The sequence below is a fragment of the Rutilus rutilus genome (assembly GCF_951802725.1).
Source record: "Rutilus rutilus genome assembly, chromosome: 17".
Classification (NCBI taxonomy): Eukaryota; Metazoa; Chordata; class Actinopteri; order Cypriniformes; family Leuciscidae; genus Rutilus; species Rutilus rutilus.
The window spans coordinates 15,090,043-15,107,518 of NC_140230.1; the positions used below are offsets into that span (position 1 = coordinate 15,090,043).

General features: G+C 37.1%; 1 protein-coding gene across 1 annotated transcript in view; it reads left to right on the plus strand.

Annotated features, from left to right (window-relative positions):
- LOC311276380 (uncharacterized protein) overlaps positions 1 to 17,476 on the plus strand; it is a 77,244-nt gene that overhangs the window by 21,161 nt on the left and 38,607 nt on the right. The window contains exons 4-17 of the mRNA XM_084386016.1: positions 3,197 to 3,267; positions 3,796 to 3,884; positions 5,603 to 5,685; positions 5,788 to 5,875; positions 6,073 to 6,193; positions 6,308 to 6,437; positions 7,063 to 7,175; positions 7,359 to 7,520; positions 10,826 to 10,993; positions 12,272 to 12,457; positions 12,592 to 12,747; positions 12,884 to 13,016; positions 15,948 to 16,019; positions 16,918 to 17,127. Coding sequence (XP_084242142.1) covers positions 3,197 to 3,267; positions 3,796 to 3,884; positions 5,603 to 5,685; positions 5,788 to 5,875; positions 6,073 to 6,193; positions 6,308 to 6,437; positions 7,063 to 7,175; positions 7,359 to 7,520; positions 10,826 to 10,993; positions 12,272 to 12,457; positions 12,592 to 12,747; positions 12,884 to 13,016; positions 15,948 to 16,019; positions 16,918 to 17,127 — 1,782 coding nt within the window. The remainder of the gene's footprint in view (positions 1 to 3,196; positions 3,268 to 3,795; positions 3,885 to 5,602; positions 5,686 to 5,787; positions 5,876 to 6,072; positions 6,194 to 6,307; positions 6,438 to 7,062; positions 7,176 to 7,358; positions 7,521 to 10,825; positions 10,994 to 12,271; positions 12,458 to 12,591; positions 12,748 to 12,883; positions 13,017 to 15,947; positions 16,020 to 16,917; positions 17,128 to 17,476) is intronic.

Consider the following 17,476-nt stretch of genomic DNA (forward strand, 5'->3'; position numbering starts at 1 on the left):
AGAACTCAGACCCATCACTGTATTTCTCTGAGGTTAAACAATTTGTTGTGTGGTGTGACGAGAACTATCTCACCATTAACATTAAAAAACCTGAGGAGATGGTGTTTGACCCTCGTCGGTGGGGGATCATACCCCCTTGTCCATTCATAGGGAGGAGATCAAACAGGTCACCTCATACAGGTATCTGGGTATCCACCTGGATAACCTCTTAAATTTCCAGGCCACCGGGGGAGTGGCTAGGCATGCAAATTACACTCGCCAATTTCATTGGCCATCAGACATAACATCTCCATTCCCTCATCAGGCAACGAGAGTTACGACAGTGACCAAGATGATTTCTTTTCATTAACATCAAGAAATGACAGTATGTCACAACGTGAATAACAAAAACAGTCTTTGTTAAATCCATAATGAATACTCAGGAGATTGCACACAAACACATTAAACACAACCACATAAAACGAAGATGATACCAGACAATGAACTTGAGGAAAATTGAAGATTAACCCTCTGAGCCCGAAGAACGTGCCGGTGTTTTTGTACAATAAAGAAAATAAACAGGATGAGCTTTCTGAAAGACGTCTGAATAAGGAACTGAAACTCAGTGAATACTTATCACACAAACATAAAACGTACGTCTAAAGAAAGCTTGAAATGTCTACTTTTAAATAAAACCATTCACATTTAAAACAAATATTCTCCAGCAATGTAATCTGTATGAAACTAAAGAGATGTACAGTTTCTCCTGGCTCAGCTAATTATCATTAGTGATCACACCCACGTGCAGAGCGGCTATTCATAAGATAATGTGTTGTGGCGATCTATGCGAAATGGTAAACGCCCCCAACGATGCCTTAAAAATCATTAAGTTTCATAAGTTTCATTCACTTTCCTGCGCGTTTAAAAGATGGCACGCTACACAGGCGAGGAAGCTCTTCAGCTCGTCCTGGATAGTGACGAAGAGATCGCATTTTCCTCAGAAGAAGAGCAGGACTCAGACAATGAACGTTTGCATTTTGAATAGCTCAATATTTGATGCTCAAGAAACATTTCTTATTATTATGAATGTTGAAAACAGTTGTGTACAATTTTTTTCCCTGGATTCTTTGATGAATAGAAAGTCCAAAAGAACAGCATTTATCTGAAATAGAAATCTATTATTCACTACTGTTCAAAAGTTTGGGCTCAGTAAGAGTTTAGTTTTTTTTGTTGCTGTTGTTGTGTTTTTGAAAGAAATTAATACTTTTATTCAATGACGATGCCTTATATTGATCAAAAGTAACAGTAAAGACATTTTTTAATGTTAAAAAAAAACTTTCTATTTCAGATAAATGTTCTTTTGAACTTTGTTCATCAAAGAATCCTGTTTTTTTTTTTTTTTTTTTTTTTTTTCAACATTGATAATAATCAAAAATGTTTCTTGAGCAGCAAATCATATTAGAATGATATCTGAATGATCATGTGACATGAATAGACTGGAGTAATGGTGCTGACATTTTTTATCACAGGAATAAATTGCATTTTAATATCCTCCTGGGACCCAAGAATAGACTTTTGTCCACTGTAGTGGACATTATATTTTAGTGAATTTCTCTGACATCATACATGTCACATGACACAACCTGGGTGTCCTGTAAAGAGCACATTCAGGACTTTTCAGAGATATGAAATGTTTGGAGGTTTCACCATGAAAACAACTTCTCCTTGGTCTTTAAAAATGTCTGACATTAATTTAGTGATCAAATGTACCATTCTTATGGAAATATGATAATATATTGTAATTATAATTTAAATTGGACTACTTTTCAAATTGTATTTCATAAAACAACATCTCAGGAAAATGTTGAGGGGTTTCAAATAAAAAAAATATTTTCTGTTACAGAACAGGGCGTTGATTTCATACGTGTCCACTGTAGAGGACACCAGGACTTAAATCATGTTTATCAGGCATTTTGTGAGACACAACAAGTGAATATGGAAATAAACTATACATCAATATTCCTCTGAAATATTAGATATTATTATTAAAATGTTGCTAATTATTACTCCAATTATTACACTTCTTTTTTCATTAAATGTTGCTCCAAGAACACATTAAGGTGCAAATTAGATACAGTTTATAGATACATTGCATTGAATGGGAATATTAATTTATGGACATTTTACCCACATATTGCATAAAGTAAAATGGTGTATCAATTCATTCCGTTATTTCTTTCATAACATAGTTGAGAATCATCTTTATACAAATTTTGGTTGAAAAAATCCTGAAACCCCCAAATTTATTGGTGATTGAAAAAAAAATCCCATTGGTTTTGCCTATACATATAATTTCATGTCATTTTATTTTTTAAACAACTTAGTCCTGGTGTCCACTACAGAGGACATAGCATAACGTATGAATAAAATATTATTTTGCAAAAATGTTTTTTTACCATTTGTTTATTGTGCTCTAAACAGTGTGATGACATGGAAAAAAACTAAATTCAAAAAACTTTTTTTTTCTGGGTCCCAGGAGGATATACATTTAAATAGTATATTAAATAGTATTATTTAACTATTATATTAAATAGTATATATTAATAGAAAACATAAAAATAAACAGTTGTTGCTTTATTTTGGATCAAATAATTGCAGCCTTGGTGAGCAGAAGATTTTTTTTTTTTTTTTTTTAAATAACGTACAGATCTAAAACTTTTGAACGGTAGTGTAGGTCTAAAGTTTTTAACTAAAGTCTTTGTGTAAAGATAATTTTTAGTCAGATTACTACTTTTAACTTAAACTTGATTTCGTGAATAAGCCAAAACAATACATTCAATCATTAAGTCTCCTCACATTCATTCTCTATAGTTCCTCTGTCACATTCCTCATTGATATTCCCAGGGAGGGTCTTTGTCTCTTCAGGTGTGAATCACAGCATTATTCATGATGTTTCATGCATCAGTTTATGCATGTAACATAACAAGTTTATGCATATGTTTGTAACAGTTTATGCGTACGTTTCCCTGCATATCAGCCATTCTCACAATTAGTGTCTTACAAAAGTTAAATGACTATATTGTTTTGAGTGATCAGGATGATTTTCACATTGTTTTGAATAAAAAATGTCTTCTTTATGTATACTGTATGTCACAAGTCAAAAATTCATGTATGTATATTACTGCTTTGTTTTTACCTGGTTTACTGTGTTTCTCAGTTTTGTTCAGGGTCTTCACTCTGGACCACTCCATGCGACCAAAATCAATGATAGTTCTTGTCTCTATATATGTAAGTATGAAAGTACTAACAAATTCTATTACTGTCAATAATTCATTGTGAGTTTTTTTTTTTTTGTTTTTTTTTGGGATTATCTCATGAAATAGGATTATTCCTGTATCTTAAATTCTTGCCATAATGTGTTTATCGAAAATAAACTGTATGCTGTTAGTATACTTATTTTAAACTAAAAATAAGAAAGGATGCTTTCAGTCTGCGTTTTGTCTACTTCTCAGGAGGTACTTTATGTACCTCTCTGAAATACAAGTATCATCAAACATTAAAAAGCATGTAAATCTGACAAAACTGCCTGACATTACCAAATTAAATCCCAACCTAGGAAGAGGTCTAGGACTGAATCTTTGGGGGTATTGATGGAAGTGATCTACTCCATTTAAGGATTTTGATAAATTTTGATCATCATTCTAAATCCGTTCAGACATAGTCTTTGACAAATAAGTGATTTTCTCAGCTTTTTGTTAAGTGTTTTTTTTTTTACAAGGGATGTAAGAGATGCCTAACTGACCTTTATATCCTCAGAATGCTGCTGGGAACAAGGTCAAGAATTCGAGACACAAAGTTTTAGATGGCATTCTGTCAATGAGCTACCACATCCCTGATATTTCAAAGTACAGTCAATCTCATTTTCTATCTTAGTTAAATACCTTGAAGTATAAAATCTCTGATACTTACGGAAATAAATATTACTATGCTATTCAGTCTTTTAAGATGGAACCATTCTGAAGCTGCTGTATTTATCATCAGTCCATATACAGTGGATAAAAAGTCTACACACCCCTGTGAAAATGCTAGGTTCTTGTGATGTAAAAGAATGAGACAAAGATAAATTATGTTAGAACTTTTTCCACCTTTAATGTGACCTATAACGTGAACAATTCAATTGAAAAATAAATCTTGAAATCTTTGAGGGGGAAAAATAAAAAAAACGAACAATAACCTGGTTGCATAAGTGTGCACACCCTTAAACTAATACTTTGTTGAAGCACCTTTTGATTTTATTACAGCATTACAGCAGTCTAGTAGCATGGCACATCTTGACATGGCAATATTTGCCCACTCTTCTATCCAAAAGCGCTCCAACTCTGTCAGATTGCGAGGACATCTCCTGTGCACAGCCCTCCTCAGATCACCCCACAGATGTTCAATTGGTTTTAGGTCTGGGCTCTGGCTGGGCCATTCCAAAACGTTAATCTTCTTCTGGTGAAGCCATGCTTTTGTGGATTTGGATGTGTGCTTTGGGTCGTTGTCGTGCTGAAGGTTTTGTGCCAAAATTGCCTGGTATTTGGAACAGTTCATAATTCCCTCCACCCTGACTAATGCCCCGGTTCCAGCTGAAGAGAAACTGTCCCAAAGCATGATGCTGCCACCACCATGCTTCACTGTGGGTATGGTGTTCTTTGGGTGATGTGAATTGTTGTTTTTGCGCCAGACATACATTTTGGAATTATGACCAAAAAGTTCAACCTTGGTTACATCAGACCATAACACATTTTCCCATGTGCTTTTGGGGGACTTGATGTTTGTTTTTGCAAACTTCAGCCGGGCTTGGATGTTTTTCTATGTAAGAAAAGGCTTCCGTCTTGCCACCCTACCCCATAGCCCATTCATATGAAGAATACAGGAGATTGTTGTCACATGTAGCACACAGCCAGTACTTGCCAGAAATTCCTGCAGTTCCTTTAAAGTTGCTGTAGGCCTCTTGGAAGCCTCCCTGACCAATTTTCAAGACGTCCAGTTCTTGGTAATATCTCTGTTGTGCCATATTTTCCCCACTTGATGATGACTGTCTTCACTGTGTTCCCATGGAATATCTAATGCTTTGGAAATTCTTTTGTACCCTTCTCCTGACTGATATCTTTCAACAATGAGATCCCTCTGATGCTTTGGAAGCTCTCTGCGGACCATGGCTTTTGCTTTGAGATGCAACTAAGAAAATGCCAGAAAAATCCTACTAGAACAGCTGAACTTTATTTGTGATTAATCAGTCACTTTAAATGATGGCAGGTGTGTAATGACTTCTATTTAACATGAGTTTGAATGTGATTGGTTAATTCTGAACGCAGCCACATCCCCAGTTATAAGAGGGGTGTGCACACTTATGCAACCAGGTCATTGTAAGGTTTTTATTTTTCATTTTTTCCCCCTCAAAGTTTTCAGTTTGTTTTTCAATTGAACTGTTCACGTTATAGGTCACATAAAAAGTGTAAAAAGTTCTGACATGATTTTTCTTTGTCTCATTCTTTTACATCACAAGAACCTGGCATTTTTAACAGGGGTGTGTAGACTTTTTATATCCACTGTAAGATGTTTATTTCAATTTCTCCAGACCTGGTGTATGGAAGATTACAGCACATTACAAAGGTGATGAGAAAAATCCTGCAGTGTATGAATTCAGGGTCCAGAAATGTGGTAAATGAAATTAAACTAGACATTTGTATTTATATATAAACAAATAACTTTATTCACAGATATCGTATTGCATCTAACTCAAATACAATGCATTTTTGTCAGTTCCTCCCAGTTTTGAGGTTACTTTTCAGTCAGAGAAAGCCTTTCTGCTTGTGAATGCGGAGACATTCAAGTTCACCATTCAAGCCTCGTAAGTTCACATTCAGATCAAATAACACTCTTCAAGAGATAGTTTACCCCAAAAGAAGAATTTTGTCATTATTTACTCATCCTTCTGCCATTCCAAACCTGTATTTTGAGGTGAACTATTCTATTAATGGTATCAATGTGAAATTACTAAATTTGAGAAAGTAGATTAATTTTTGTTTATTTTTAATCATTTGAAAGATACACATATGGCAAGGTTATTGATGGTACTTTCAACTGTTGGTTTGGGATGAAAAAAGACGAGTCACAAAATAATCCTGGAGAAATCAAATTCATCAAGGGACTGAAGAAAACTGGATCTGTGAGTAGAAACCGTTATCTATTTAATCGCCAAGAAGGGTAAGTACACTCATAGATTACTATATACTCATAGATCACTCTTTAATATTGTTTCATGGTGTTTCCCCCTTTTTAGGTGAAAGGAGGCCGTGCTGAGATTACAGTTAAAATTTCAGAAATAAAGCAACTCCTGGATTCAACATTAGAAAATTTGGCAGTGATTCGGGCCCAATTCTACATTGCTGTCACAGTCACAGATATTTTAAGTAATCAATTGTGACACAAGACATGAAACCATTTTTGTCAAAGTTAATTGACCTTTAAAGGCTAAGGGCCAGATTTATTAACAGCTCGTGCCAACACAAACCCAATTTTGGCGTTAAAACTACTGTTATGGTTTACTAAAGACACACAATGAGGCATGCACAGATATTCTCGCAGCTGACCTTATTGTATACAGTATGCATTTGTTGGATTTTCCCTTTCATAGGATTTGCTAAGGTTGGTATTTGCGCCATTATTTAACATTGAACAAAAAAGAGTCAATCTATTTTGCTCTTGAAATGGCTGCATCTGTCTTCTTTCTGTGTCAGTTTTATTTATTTTTAATTGTCAGTGGATTACTCGCAGAACTTTCAACTGTCATCTGTGCTTTTATGGGATTGGAGTTTTATGCTAATTTGCCCTGTTTGGTAAATCTGGCCCCAAAAATGCAAGATTAACTGAACAGACTATTGATTAAACAGACAAACCTATGTAATTTGTCTGCATGTGCTATGTAGCCTAATGTTACGATGCCTACAGTTCTATAGTAAACATTTCTTAGCTGAAAAGGTCATTTTTTTTAATTGTATTTTTTTTTACCTAAAATGTCTGTGCACCTCTCATAAGGTGGTGAGGTACAGAAATCAGCAGCTTTCGTTCCCGTTGTTTTGAGTCCATACAGTGTGGATCTGTCTCGGACAAGATCGTTCTACACACCTACATTTCCCTTTCAAGCGGTGGTAAATAAAACACCATTTGATATAATCAAACTTCTATTCACAATACTATGCATCATAATGATACTGTCAGTCATAAAGGATTACGCTTGCAGTAATTCATAATGGTAGCTTTCACTCTATAATGGAAAACATTTTGCTGATGATTTTGGGATAGGGTAACAGTGGTTTCTGTTTTTTTTTTAGGTCACAGTCCATCACCCAAATGGTTCACCAGCTGAAGGTGTTCAAGTGAAGTTAGATGTCTCAAGCACCAAAGAAAAGTCCATAAATATTACAACTAATAAAGAGGGAATTGCATTTCAAAACTTCAAGTTGGAAGGAACACCACATTCCATTTCAGTGCAGGTTAAACAATCAAAGAATAAAGTTATTTTAATACCTGTGAAGGCTGTTTCACACTGCTGGCAAATGCATTAGGTCTCATTCACTAACTGTGCGAGTGCATGAATTTGAGAGTGAAATTTGCATATGAACGTTTTCATGAACAAATCATGATTCATCAGTAACTTTTGTTCTAAAATTCATTCTAATTTGATGTAAAAATGTAGGAACAACCGAAACCACTCAAAAATAGCCTACTCTTCCTGGCCTTACATAGCTCTTAGATCTGAGCCGCAGTGACGAGCATCCAAGGTGGAGCCAGGTTGCCAGAGGACTGAGCCCAGGCAGGCTGGAGGGAAGACAGAGCCTGACAGAGCCGAAGGGGTGGAGGGATGAAACGTAACTGAAGGCCTGTAAATTAGTGGCACATGCAGGATGATGATCCAGGTCGAGCCGAGGGAGGGAGGAGCCAAGGTGGAACCGATAAGTCATGTTCAGTGGCTGGATGCAAGGATCCTCATGAATGAGCAGAGCTGGAGACCGGAAGACCTGTGGTAAATCCACATGACAGAGTGGCAATGGAGTGTAGGGGCTGAAGGGAATGAGAGGAGGTGGGGCAGAGGAACTGGCTGAACTGGGAAAAGGAGGTGGGAGAGGGAGGCTGGGTGGGAACACTGGAGTCACAGGAGACTTTGAGGTGGGAAGAACCAGCAGAGGCACAGGAGACTTTGAGCTGGGTGGAACCAACGGGGGCATAGGAGAGACTCTACTGGACGGAAGACAGCGGGGACTGGAGAAACAAAATATCCTCTTTCAAATCATAAAAATGTACAGAGGCCAGCTGCAGCTCACCCTCAAAGGTGGGAATTTGGGCAGGGCTTTCCTCCATGCCCTCATGTTCCACAAGTACTCTCACGGCATCACAAGTTGTAGCCGGCTCACGCACCTGGTCAGATCCTCAATGGGGCTCTTGGGTGTTGGCTCGCTCAGTCCTGGCTCTTGGCACTGGCACGTGCATCGCGGCAGGCTCAAGCCCTTTGTCTGTGGTGAGCTCTGGCATCATGTCCATGCAGCTGGCTGATGGCTGGCTGGGCTCTGTTTCTGGAGTGGCGCAGGTGATGTCGCCCGCAGGGCCGATGGTGAAAAAAAAAACACACAGCAAGCAGTAAGGGGAGTTGGTGAGGTACGCCAGGTCTAAAAAGGTCCTTGTGTGGTCCTCAAGGCTTTGCTCCACCAGCTCTAGACAGAGCTGTTGGGTGGCCGGCAAGTAGGCCTACATAACGAAACAAAGAGAAAATAACACCACAAAAAATCTTGTCTTGGTCCAGTATTCTGTCACATATGGCTGTATGAAGCGTACGACGAAAGGAGTATATGAACAAATACAGTCTTTATTAAATTAACAACAGGACACAGAGGAGATCACAGGAGAATAAATCAGACACAACCACTTTACCATTAACATGACTGGACATTAGAACGAAAGAAACTCAAGGCTTGAATACATACAAGTGGAACAAGTGAAAACTCAATGAAAAACCTATGAAGATAAACTAGTATAGGGAACGTCTCTGTCGCGTATGTAACCCTCATTCCCTGAAGGAGGGAACGGAGACGTCACGTCGGTGACTGACAAATAGGAATCTCGCTAGAGAGGATTCCTATTCACCGGTCACCGACGTGATGTCGAGAGTGACTGACTGACAGGGAACAGACAAACAGGAACAGAACACAGAGAAAACAAAACCAAAACTGAACACAATCGTTAAAATTATTCGATGTGCCGATTAATAAAATTTATCGCAAATTAATCACACATCAAATTTGGCTAAGAAATTTCCCCAAAAGATAATTTAAAATCATTATTAGGTTAAATGAGAAAAACATCAAATAGACATTAGGGGCTTTCGCACTGGAGGAACCTTTTCATAAATCTACTAATTTAGCTGCTACTTCAACACTATAGGAACTACCGGTGACGTTAGAGTATGCTGATTGGCCGAACGCACGCGAAACACCAGTACACACCATTTAAAAAAAAAGGCTGTGTAAACACATGTTATAGCCTATAAATTTACTCCAGAAATTAACTCTACGAATATGGAAAACAGTGATAGATGGGCGTCTTAACCTTTATGCTGAGGAGAAAATCCAACGCGGCTATGAGGGGAAGACAAACATGATTATGTAATTTGCATCCTAATAACTTTTCATTACTGTCTACTTTCTATGTATAACAGTTCTATCTAATAACGTATTAGACAGGACTGTTAGACAGATCGTGAACTAATGAATACGGAGAATGCGAGCACAAAAAAAAAAAAGTCACAACTACAGCGCGGCTTACATCACTTCAGAGTTCCTACTGGCGGTGCAAATGCAACCAGGAAAACGTTCCTATGGGAACCATTAGTTGTCGGGGAACCACACTGGTGGTTAGTTCCTAGAACTATCCGGTGCGAAAGCCCTTATTAAAAAAAAGTAGCTTTAGAATGAAATATTTAATTTGATTCAACAAAGAATTAATTACACAAACATTTAAGCAATTTTTTTCAGAGGCTGCATTTGAATTGGCATTTAGATATAGTTACAGACCATTTATTACAGCTTAGACATGGCATAAATGCATTTACACTGCAATTAAATAATCCCATGAGACTCAAATACATAGGTATTTTTGCCCAATATCTTGAATTTTAAGGGCATTCTAATTGCATTCTATAGGCTACATCACAAAGCGAGTTTTTGCCCTGCATCATGTACGTTACCAATCAACTGAATGAAATTTATGTTGACTTAGGTAAATCTGGGGCGGGGTGGTGTGTTAAATTAGTTAAGCATTTTAATGCATGAAATTAAAGAAAAATGTCACGGAGCAGGGTTAGCACTGCTCTTTCCCCGCATTTTGCCACATTGCGGTGCCAAACTTGTACAGTTTGAAACTATGTGGTGCTAGAATGTTACAGCTAGACACTTAACAATAGAAAACCAATTGCGTAGGCTACTCATATTTGTGTGCTTTGCTACGCGGATTATTCTGTTGTGGTGGCCCCTGACAAAAAAGGGAGCAAGCCGAAAGAAAGAGACTTTCTCAAATAGAACTCTCCAAATTCTTTTTGTAATAAGGTAATCCCCCCCAAAAAATCAACAGTTAAAGTGTATTGAACCCATTGTTAATATTTACTATTTTTACTATTATGTATTAAGTTACAACATACAATGATTTTGTGGGTGGTGTGAAACAGGCCAAAAAAAAAAAAACTTTAAGTTACTGTATTCTACATTATTCCATATGTAGGCCTACATTTTTGATTGATTAATTTCAACAGGCAACAGTGGATGGTTTCAAGTCAACAAAAGAAGTGCGCCCAAAGAATTCCACAAAGAACAGCTTCCTGTATCTGAGTGTGACTAATAAAGTCCTGTCATTAGAAGATTCTCTAGATGTTGCATTTTATGTCAATGGCAAACCAGTAGAAGGGCAAATATATTACATGGTAAGTAATGTATTAAATTACATCTGGTGAAATGTCTGTTTTTAATAAAAACAAATTTTTTTTTTAAATGTATTCTCAGAAATATACAGCGGGGGAAATAAGTATTGAACACGTCATCATTTTTCTCAGTAAATAGATTTCCAAAGGTGCTATTGACATTAAATTTTCACCAGATGTTGGTAACAACCCAAGTAAGCCATACATACAAAGAAACAAACAAAAATAAGTTCAGAAATTAAGTTATGTGTAATAATGTGAAATGACACAGGGAAAAAGTATTGAACACATGAAGAAAGGGAGGCGCAAAAAGGCATGGAAAGCCAAGACAACTGCTGAAACCTTACACAGTAATTAAAAAGCAATCCAGCCCCCTGTCAGTGGAAATTAATAACAGCTGGTTCAGTCCCAAATGATGGCCTACAAAAAGGTCTCATTGCCAAGGTGTCACACAAGACACATCTCATGATGGGTAAAAGCAAAGAGCTGTCTCAAGACCTTCGCAACCTAATTGTTGCAAATCATAATGATGGCATTGGTTATAGGTGCCATTCTAAGCTTCTGAATGGTCCAGTGAGCACTTTTGGGACCATTATACGGAAGTGGAAAGACAATAATTTCACCATAAATTTGCCTCGACCAGTGCTCCTCGCAAGATTTCTGATAGAGGAGTGAAAAGAATAATCAGAATAATTGTTTTGCAACAATTAGGTTGCGAAAGGTCTTGAGACAGCTCTTTGCTTTTACCCATCATGAGATGTGTCTTGTGTGACACCTTGGCAATGAGACCTTTTTGTAGGCCATAATTTGGGACTGAACCAGCTGTTATTAGGCCTGTTTGCGCCTCCCTTTCTTCATGTGTTCAATACTTTTTCCCTGTGTCATTTCACATTATTACACATAACTTAATTTCTGAACTTTTTTTGTTTGTTTCTTTGTATGTATGGCTTACTTGGGTTGTTACCAACATCTGGTGAAAATTTCATGTCAATAGCACCTTTGGAAATCTATTTACTGAGAAAAATGATGACGTGTTCAATACTTATTTCCCCCGCTGTATATATACTCAATTTTCACATACAATTTACAATACTCAATATATATAATATCTTACTCAATTTTCCTTCTGTAGCACATTTATTTTGATTTACAGAAAGCATATTTAGATTTTTACTGCACTCGTAAAAAAAAAAAAATTCATTAAGATTTACTATTTTATAAACCTCAGAACCTCAGTTTATAAACTTTCAGAACTCTTGAGAAATATGTGCATCTCTTCAGACTGTCAGCAGAGGCATGCTGAGAAAAGCAAGCTCTGTTGCATCAGGTTCTACAGGAAAGATATCCATCCGTATCAGCCCAGAGATGATCCCATCCTTCAGAGTGATCGCCTTTTACTATGACACAGATGGTGACATCATTGCAGACTCAGTGTGGGTAGATGTAGAGGACAGGTGTGAAGGAAAGGTAAACAGACACTAAAAATCTTTCAAATTATTTTTAACACCTTACAATGTTTTCGTAATTTTATGTCAGAATTATACAGTACAGTGAAAATCTTGCCAAATGTTTGCAGTTCTGCTTTCCCATCTCCTGTTTAGCTTGAGATAAAACTGAATGGCAATCATAATTATGAGCCAGAAGATTCAGCTGAGCTTGACATTGATGTTGGAACACAGAATGCAAAAGTGGCCTTACTAGTTGTGGACAAAGCCATTTACGCCCTGGGTTCTCAAAACAAACTCACTCCAAAACAGGTGTGTTGTACTGTCTAATAGTACCTATTGGTTTCTGAAAATTAGATACTGTATATCAGATATACATATAAGATAAACTTAAATCTGTTTCTTGACTTCTCGTTCTTTTACTATTTCTCAATTTCCCTGTGTGAAGGTGTTCACCTCCATGCAGTCTTATGATCTGGGCTGTTCGTATGGCGGTGGAGAGAATACAGCTGCTGTTTTTAATGACGCTGGTCTGGCCTTCATCTCACGCTCGACCACAATCCATTCAATGATGAGAAAAGGTGCTAAATGATGCTGTAGCAAATTAGCTCAAAGGGGAAATATCAATAATTAATCATAACTTATCATAATTAATTACAAATATTTGGATCAGTTAATTGAATTAACTTGATGTATCAGAATTAACATTACAATCAGTTAACCTGCTCATCCAGTGAACACTCTATTTTGGCTGTCTATCAAAAGTTAAAAATCTTTATTGTCAGATGTACTTGGTACAATAAAATTGTTATTGTATTATGTCCTCACAAGAAAAACAGGGTGGAAGGGAAACAGACAATAAATTACAAGAATATACAAGCATATATATAAAAGGACGAGGCAATAAAACAGAAAACATCCCATAAATGACAAACCAGGAATAATCATTAAAATGAATAAGCAATGGCAATTATACATTCTGTGTGAATAAAAGAATAAGAGATTAAAGTCTTTCACATTATAATGTTGCAGTGCAGGTATCAATAAATCGACATTAGAATTAAAGTGTTGAGTGTCTATGTAAAGTTGGTATTTGAATTGTCCAAGCCTATCAGTTAAATGCAGTATGAGGTAGTGCAAAGTCCAGTAGGTAAAGTGCAGAGGGGCTTATCTAATCCTGATGGTCCAGGTGGAAGTGGCAGTTGGTGACAACCATTTATCAGTCTAATGGCCTGGGAGTATAGACTTTCCGGAGCCTGGGTGTTCTGGACGCAGTGCTCCTGTATCACTTCATGAGGATGAAGAAATTGTGGGTGGTATGAGTGGGGTCACTGATCATGTTATGTTGCTAGTCTGTTTGTAAATCATTTTATTGTTGATGTCCTGCAGTGAAGGGAGATTTGTCCTTGTGATTTTCTGGGCCAGCTTTATCACCGTCTGTAGTGCCCTTGTGCCATGTGCTGTGCTGTTACCAGACCACAAAGCAAGTTAGCACACTCTCCACAGTGCATCTGTAGAAGTTGTGCAGTATATGTGGTGACATATACTTACCAGTTTCATTGTGTTCTGCGTCAACTTGAGGTCTTCACAGATGTGGACACCAATGAACTTATAACTGACCACTCTCTCTACCTCAGCTTCTCTGATCAGCAGTGGCTGATAGACATGCTCATTCCTCCTCCTGTCCACAACCATCTCCTTGGTCTTACTTATGTTAAGTGTGAGGTTATTAGCCTCACACCATGTGACCAGTTCCAACACTTCCTTCTGGTAAGCAGTCTCATCTTTGCCTGTGACAAGACCAATGACTGTGGTGTCATCTGCGAATTTTATGATGACATTGTTGGGCTGGGTAGCGACACAGTCATACATTAAAAATGGAGTACAGTATGCAGTAAAACAGTGTACAGCAGGGGTGCCCAATCCTGCTCCTGCCGATCGACTGTCCTGCACAGTTCATCTCCAATCCTAATCAAACACTCCTGCCTTAAATTTTCAAGTGATCCTGAAGACCTTAATTGGTTGCTTCAGGTGTGTTTGATTAGGGCTGGAGATGAACTGTGCAGGACAGTCGATCGGCAGGAGCAGGATTGGGCACCCCTGGTGTACAGTATGGGGCTGAGTACACAGTCTTGAGGAGTGCCCGTGTTCATTATGCTGGTGCTGGAGGGGTGTTTTCCAGTGCGGACACGTTGTGGTCTACTGTGAGGAAGCTCCAGTATCCAGTTACACAGTGTAGAAGGCAGCCCCAGGTTATGCAGCTTGGTTATCAGTTTTGAGGGATGATAGTATTGAATGCCAAGCTATAATCAATAAAGGGTAGTCTGGCATAGCAATCTTTATTTTCCAGGTGAGTCAGAATTTTGTGAATAGCAAATGAAATAGCATACGCTATGGATTTATTTGTCCTGTATTCAAACTGTAGTGGGTCCAGGTTTGTTGGCATGATGCTCAGAATGTGTTTTTTGAGAAGACTCAAAAAACGTCACGAGAACCGCTGTGAGAGCCACTGTTCTGTAGTTGTTAAGACAGGAAACTGTGTCTTTCTTTGCAACAGGAATGATAGTGGTGGACTTGAAACAGAATGGGACTGTAGCCATGCAGGGTGAGGGAAAGATTAAAGATGTCAGTGGTTACGCTGATCAGTTCTGAAGCACACAGCTTGAGGACACGTCCTGGGATGTTATCTACACAGTGACTTGTAAACCTGATTAGGGGTACAAGTATCAACTCTCAGAAAGGGTATTTTTCATGGTCACAGAAAGATTATTCTTTCTCAACATGTACAGCGCTTAGAGCGTGTAGCAAGATCAGGAATCGTTTAAGTGACATGAATCTGCAGGCAGAATCAGAACCTGGGAACTCATACAGTCCTTTGAAACAGTCTGTGAAGTCTCTGAGGAAGGTTTTGATGGTTCCGTGTGTCCATTTATATTCTGATTAATATAACAAACATGCTGCATTCTGTGAGGAGGTGATATACACTTAAGTGTGAGTCATTAAATGAGCATTAATTTGAAAGGAGACAAGATATAGGTGGGGTTAAATTAACTAGTAGTTCTATAAAATTACCCTTTGGGGTTGTCTCATACAATTTTCACACATAGTTTGTTTGTTGGGTGTGGGGTTTTAAATATTACTTGTTACATATCGTTAGCCTCATAGCATAATTGCCTAAGCCATTTTTTGGCCAAATTGTGATATCTGCCTAACTTTACTGTCCTACCACTGCTGCAAAACTTGTCTTGTTTTCCAGAAACATTGAAATATGACTTAGGCAATTATGCTATGAGGCTAACGATATAGCAAATACTGTAACTGTGCATGTCTGTTCGGACCAGCCGTTACAGTGCCAAACTCCTCTCCATTTCAGTACACAAGAAATGGAAACCTAATGCAAATTGTATGTGTTTTTCAATCAGTGCTTAAAAAGAAATACTGTGCTTATTGCCTTTACATGAAAGGTTTGTTATAATATGGAAATAATATTTTCCAATTCATTGTACTTCCAGGTTTCAGCTGCGAGTCTGGTTTTAGACGCAACAAACGCTCTACAGATATTCAAACAGAAATGGCTAAAAAAGGTATAGTATTGTCAGCTGAATTTTTCTTAATTCTCAATTATCAAACCACATCTGAGTCAGAGTTATTTTTAGGATTTTCTTTTATATAGTATTATATTCTTAATATTTAATTAGCTTTTATTTGTATATTTTCAGTTATCATTTAAATGTTAATATTATGTACTTTTCTTATTTTCAGTAATTGTATTGCTTCAGCTTAAAATGATTTATTTCATTTAACTGCCGAGGCAACATTTTAAATTTTCATTTAAGTTTTTTATTAATTAAGTATTTGTTTTTCTTCTAATATTTATATTTTATTTTATTTCAGATTTATTTTAATTACCAAAAACATTTTAATAGTTTGTTTTAGTTGTAGTTTCACAACACTCATGTGTATGGATGTTTTTTTCTGCCATGGAATAAACAAATTTATAAAAATGGTGATTGCAATGTTTTATCTTACAATTATTTTTCCCACAGTGCATATCCCACAGTTCTGACCTTTTCCCCTCAGAATTGTGAGATATAAACTCACAATTCCGAGAGAAAAAAGAACATGGCGAAAATAAGTTTTCATAGATATAAAGTCTCTTTTTAAACTGAATTTTTCAAAAGCTGTGTAGGAGCTAACACAAAACTTTCCCTAACATTGTTCAAAAGTAGCCAACTATTAATTTCTATAGTGGCTAATTAAAAGTTTAATGAAAATTACTGAGCGCATCTAATATAAAATGTATGTTTTCTTTTTCTTTTTTTTCTTTTTTTGTTGTTGTTGCTATACATCCTTCATGCATGATATTTTTCAGTTTATGTTTTGATGAGATTGAGAACTTAGACCAGACTTGAACTGGTTTTGCTTTTAAAGTTGTGCAATTACTGTCAACTCCTCCTGCTCATTATTATTTTTGTTCCTTAGAGGCTGCATTTAAGATAGATGAATTGCAGAAATGTTGTCGCCGTGGTTTCACCCTGGTTCCTATGAGGTTCACTTGCAAGGACAGAGCAAAGAGAGTGAGCAAAATGGGAAACAGAAAGTGTGCAAATGCCTTCCAAGAGTGCTGTGAGTTTGCAACCCAGCTAAGAGACAAAAAAAGGGAAGAGGACCCGAAGAAAGGGGATAGAAAAAGTAAGTATAGCCTTTAATGAAAAGCTATCATGCAAGCACAAGTCAGTAAAAACTAAAAAACTAAAAGTGCTTTCAAAATGTCATATCTGCTTTGGTTTTGTTTCATGTTCATGTCTTTCATGTCTGATTGTGGAATCTAGTCTTGCCATGTGATTTCCTGTTCCCATCATGTGGTCCTGTCATGTGCTTTCTCTGTTCACGTATCTTGATTTCATTGGTTCCTTTGTTTGATGTGTCAGGGGCTGCATCCGAAATCACATACTCTCTTTATTTTAACAAGTAATTACTTCATGAATGCTAAAAAAAAAGTGCATTCTGATTCTTTGTATGTATGTGTGCAGTATGAATG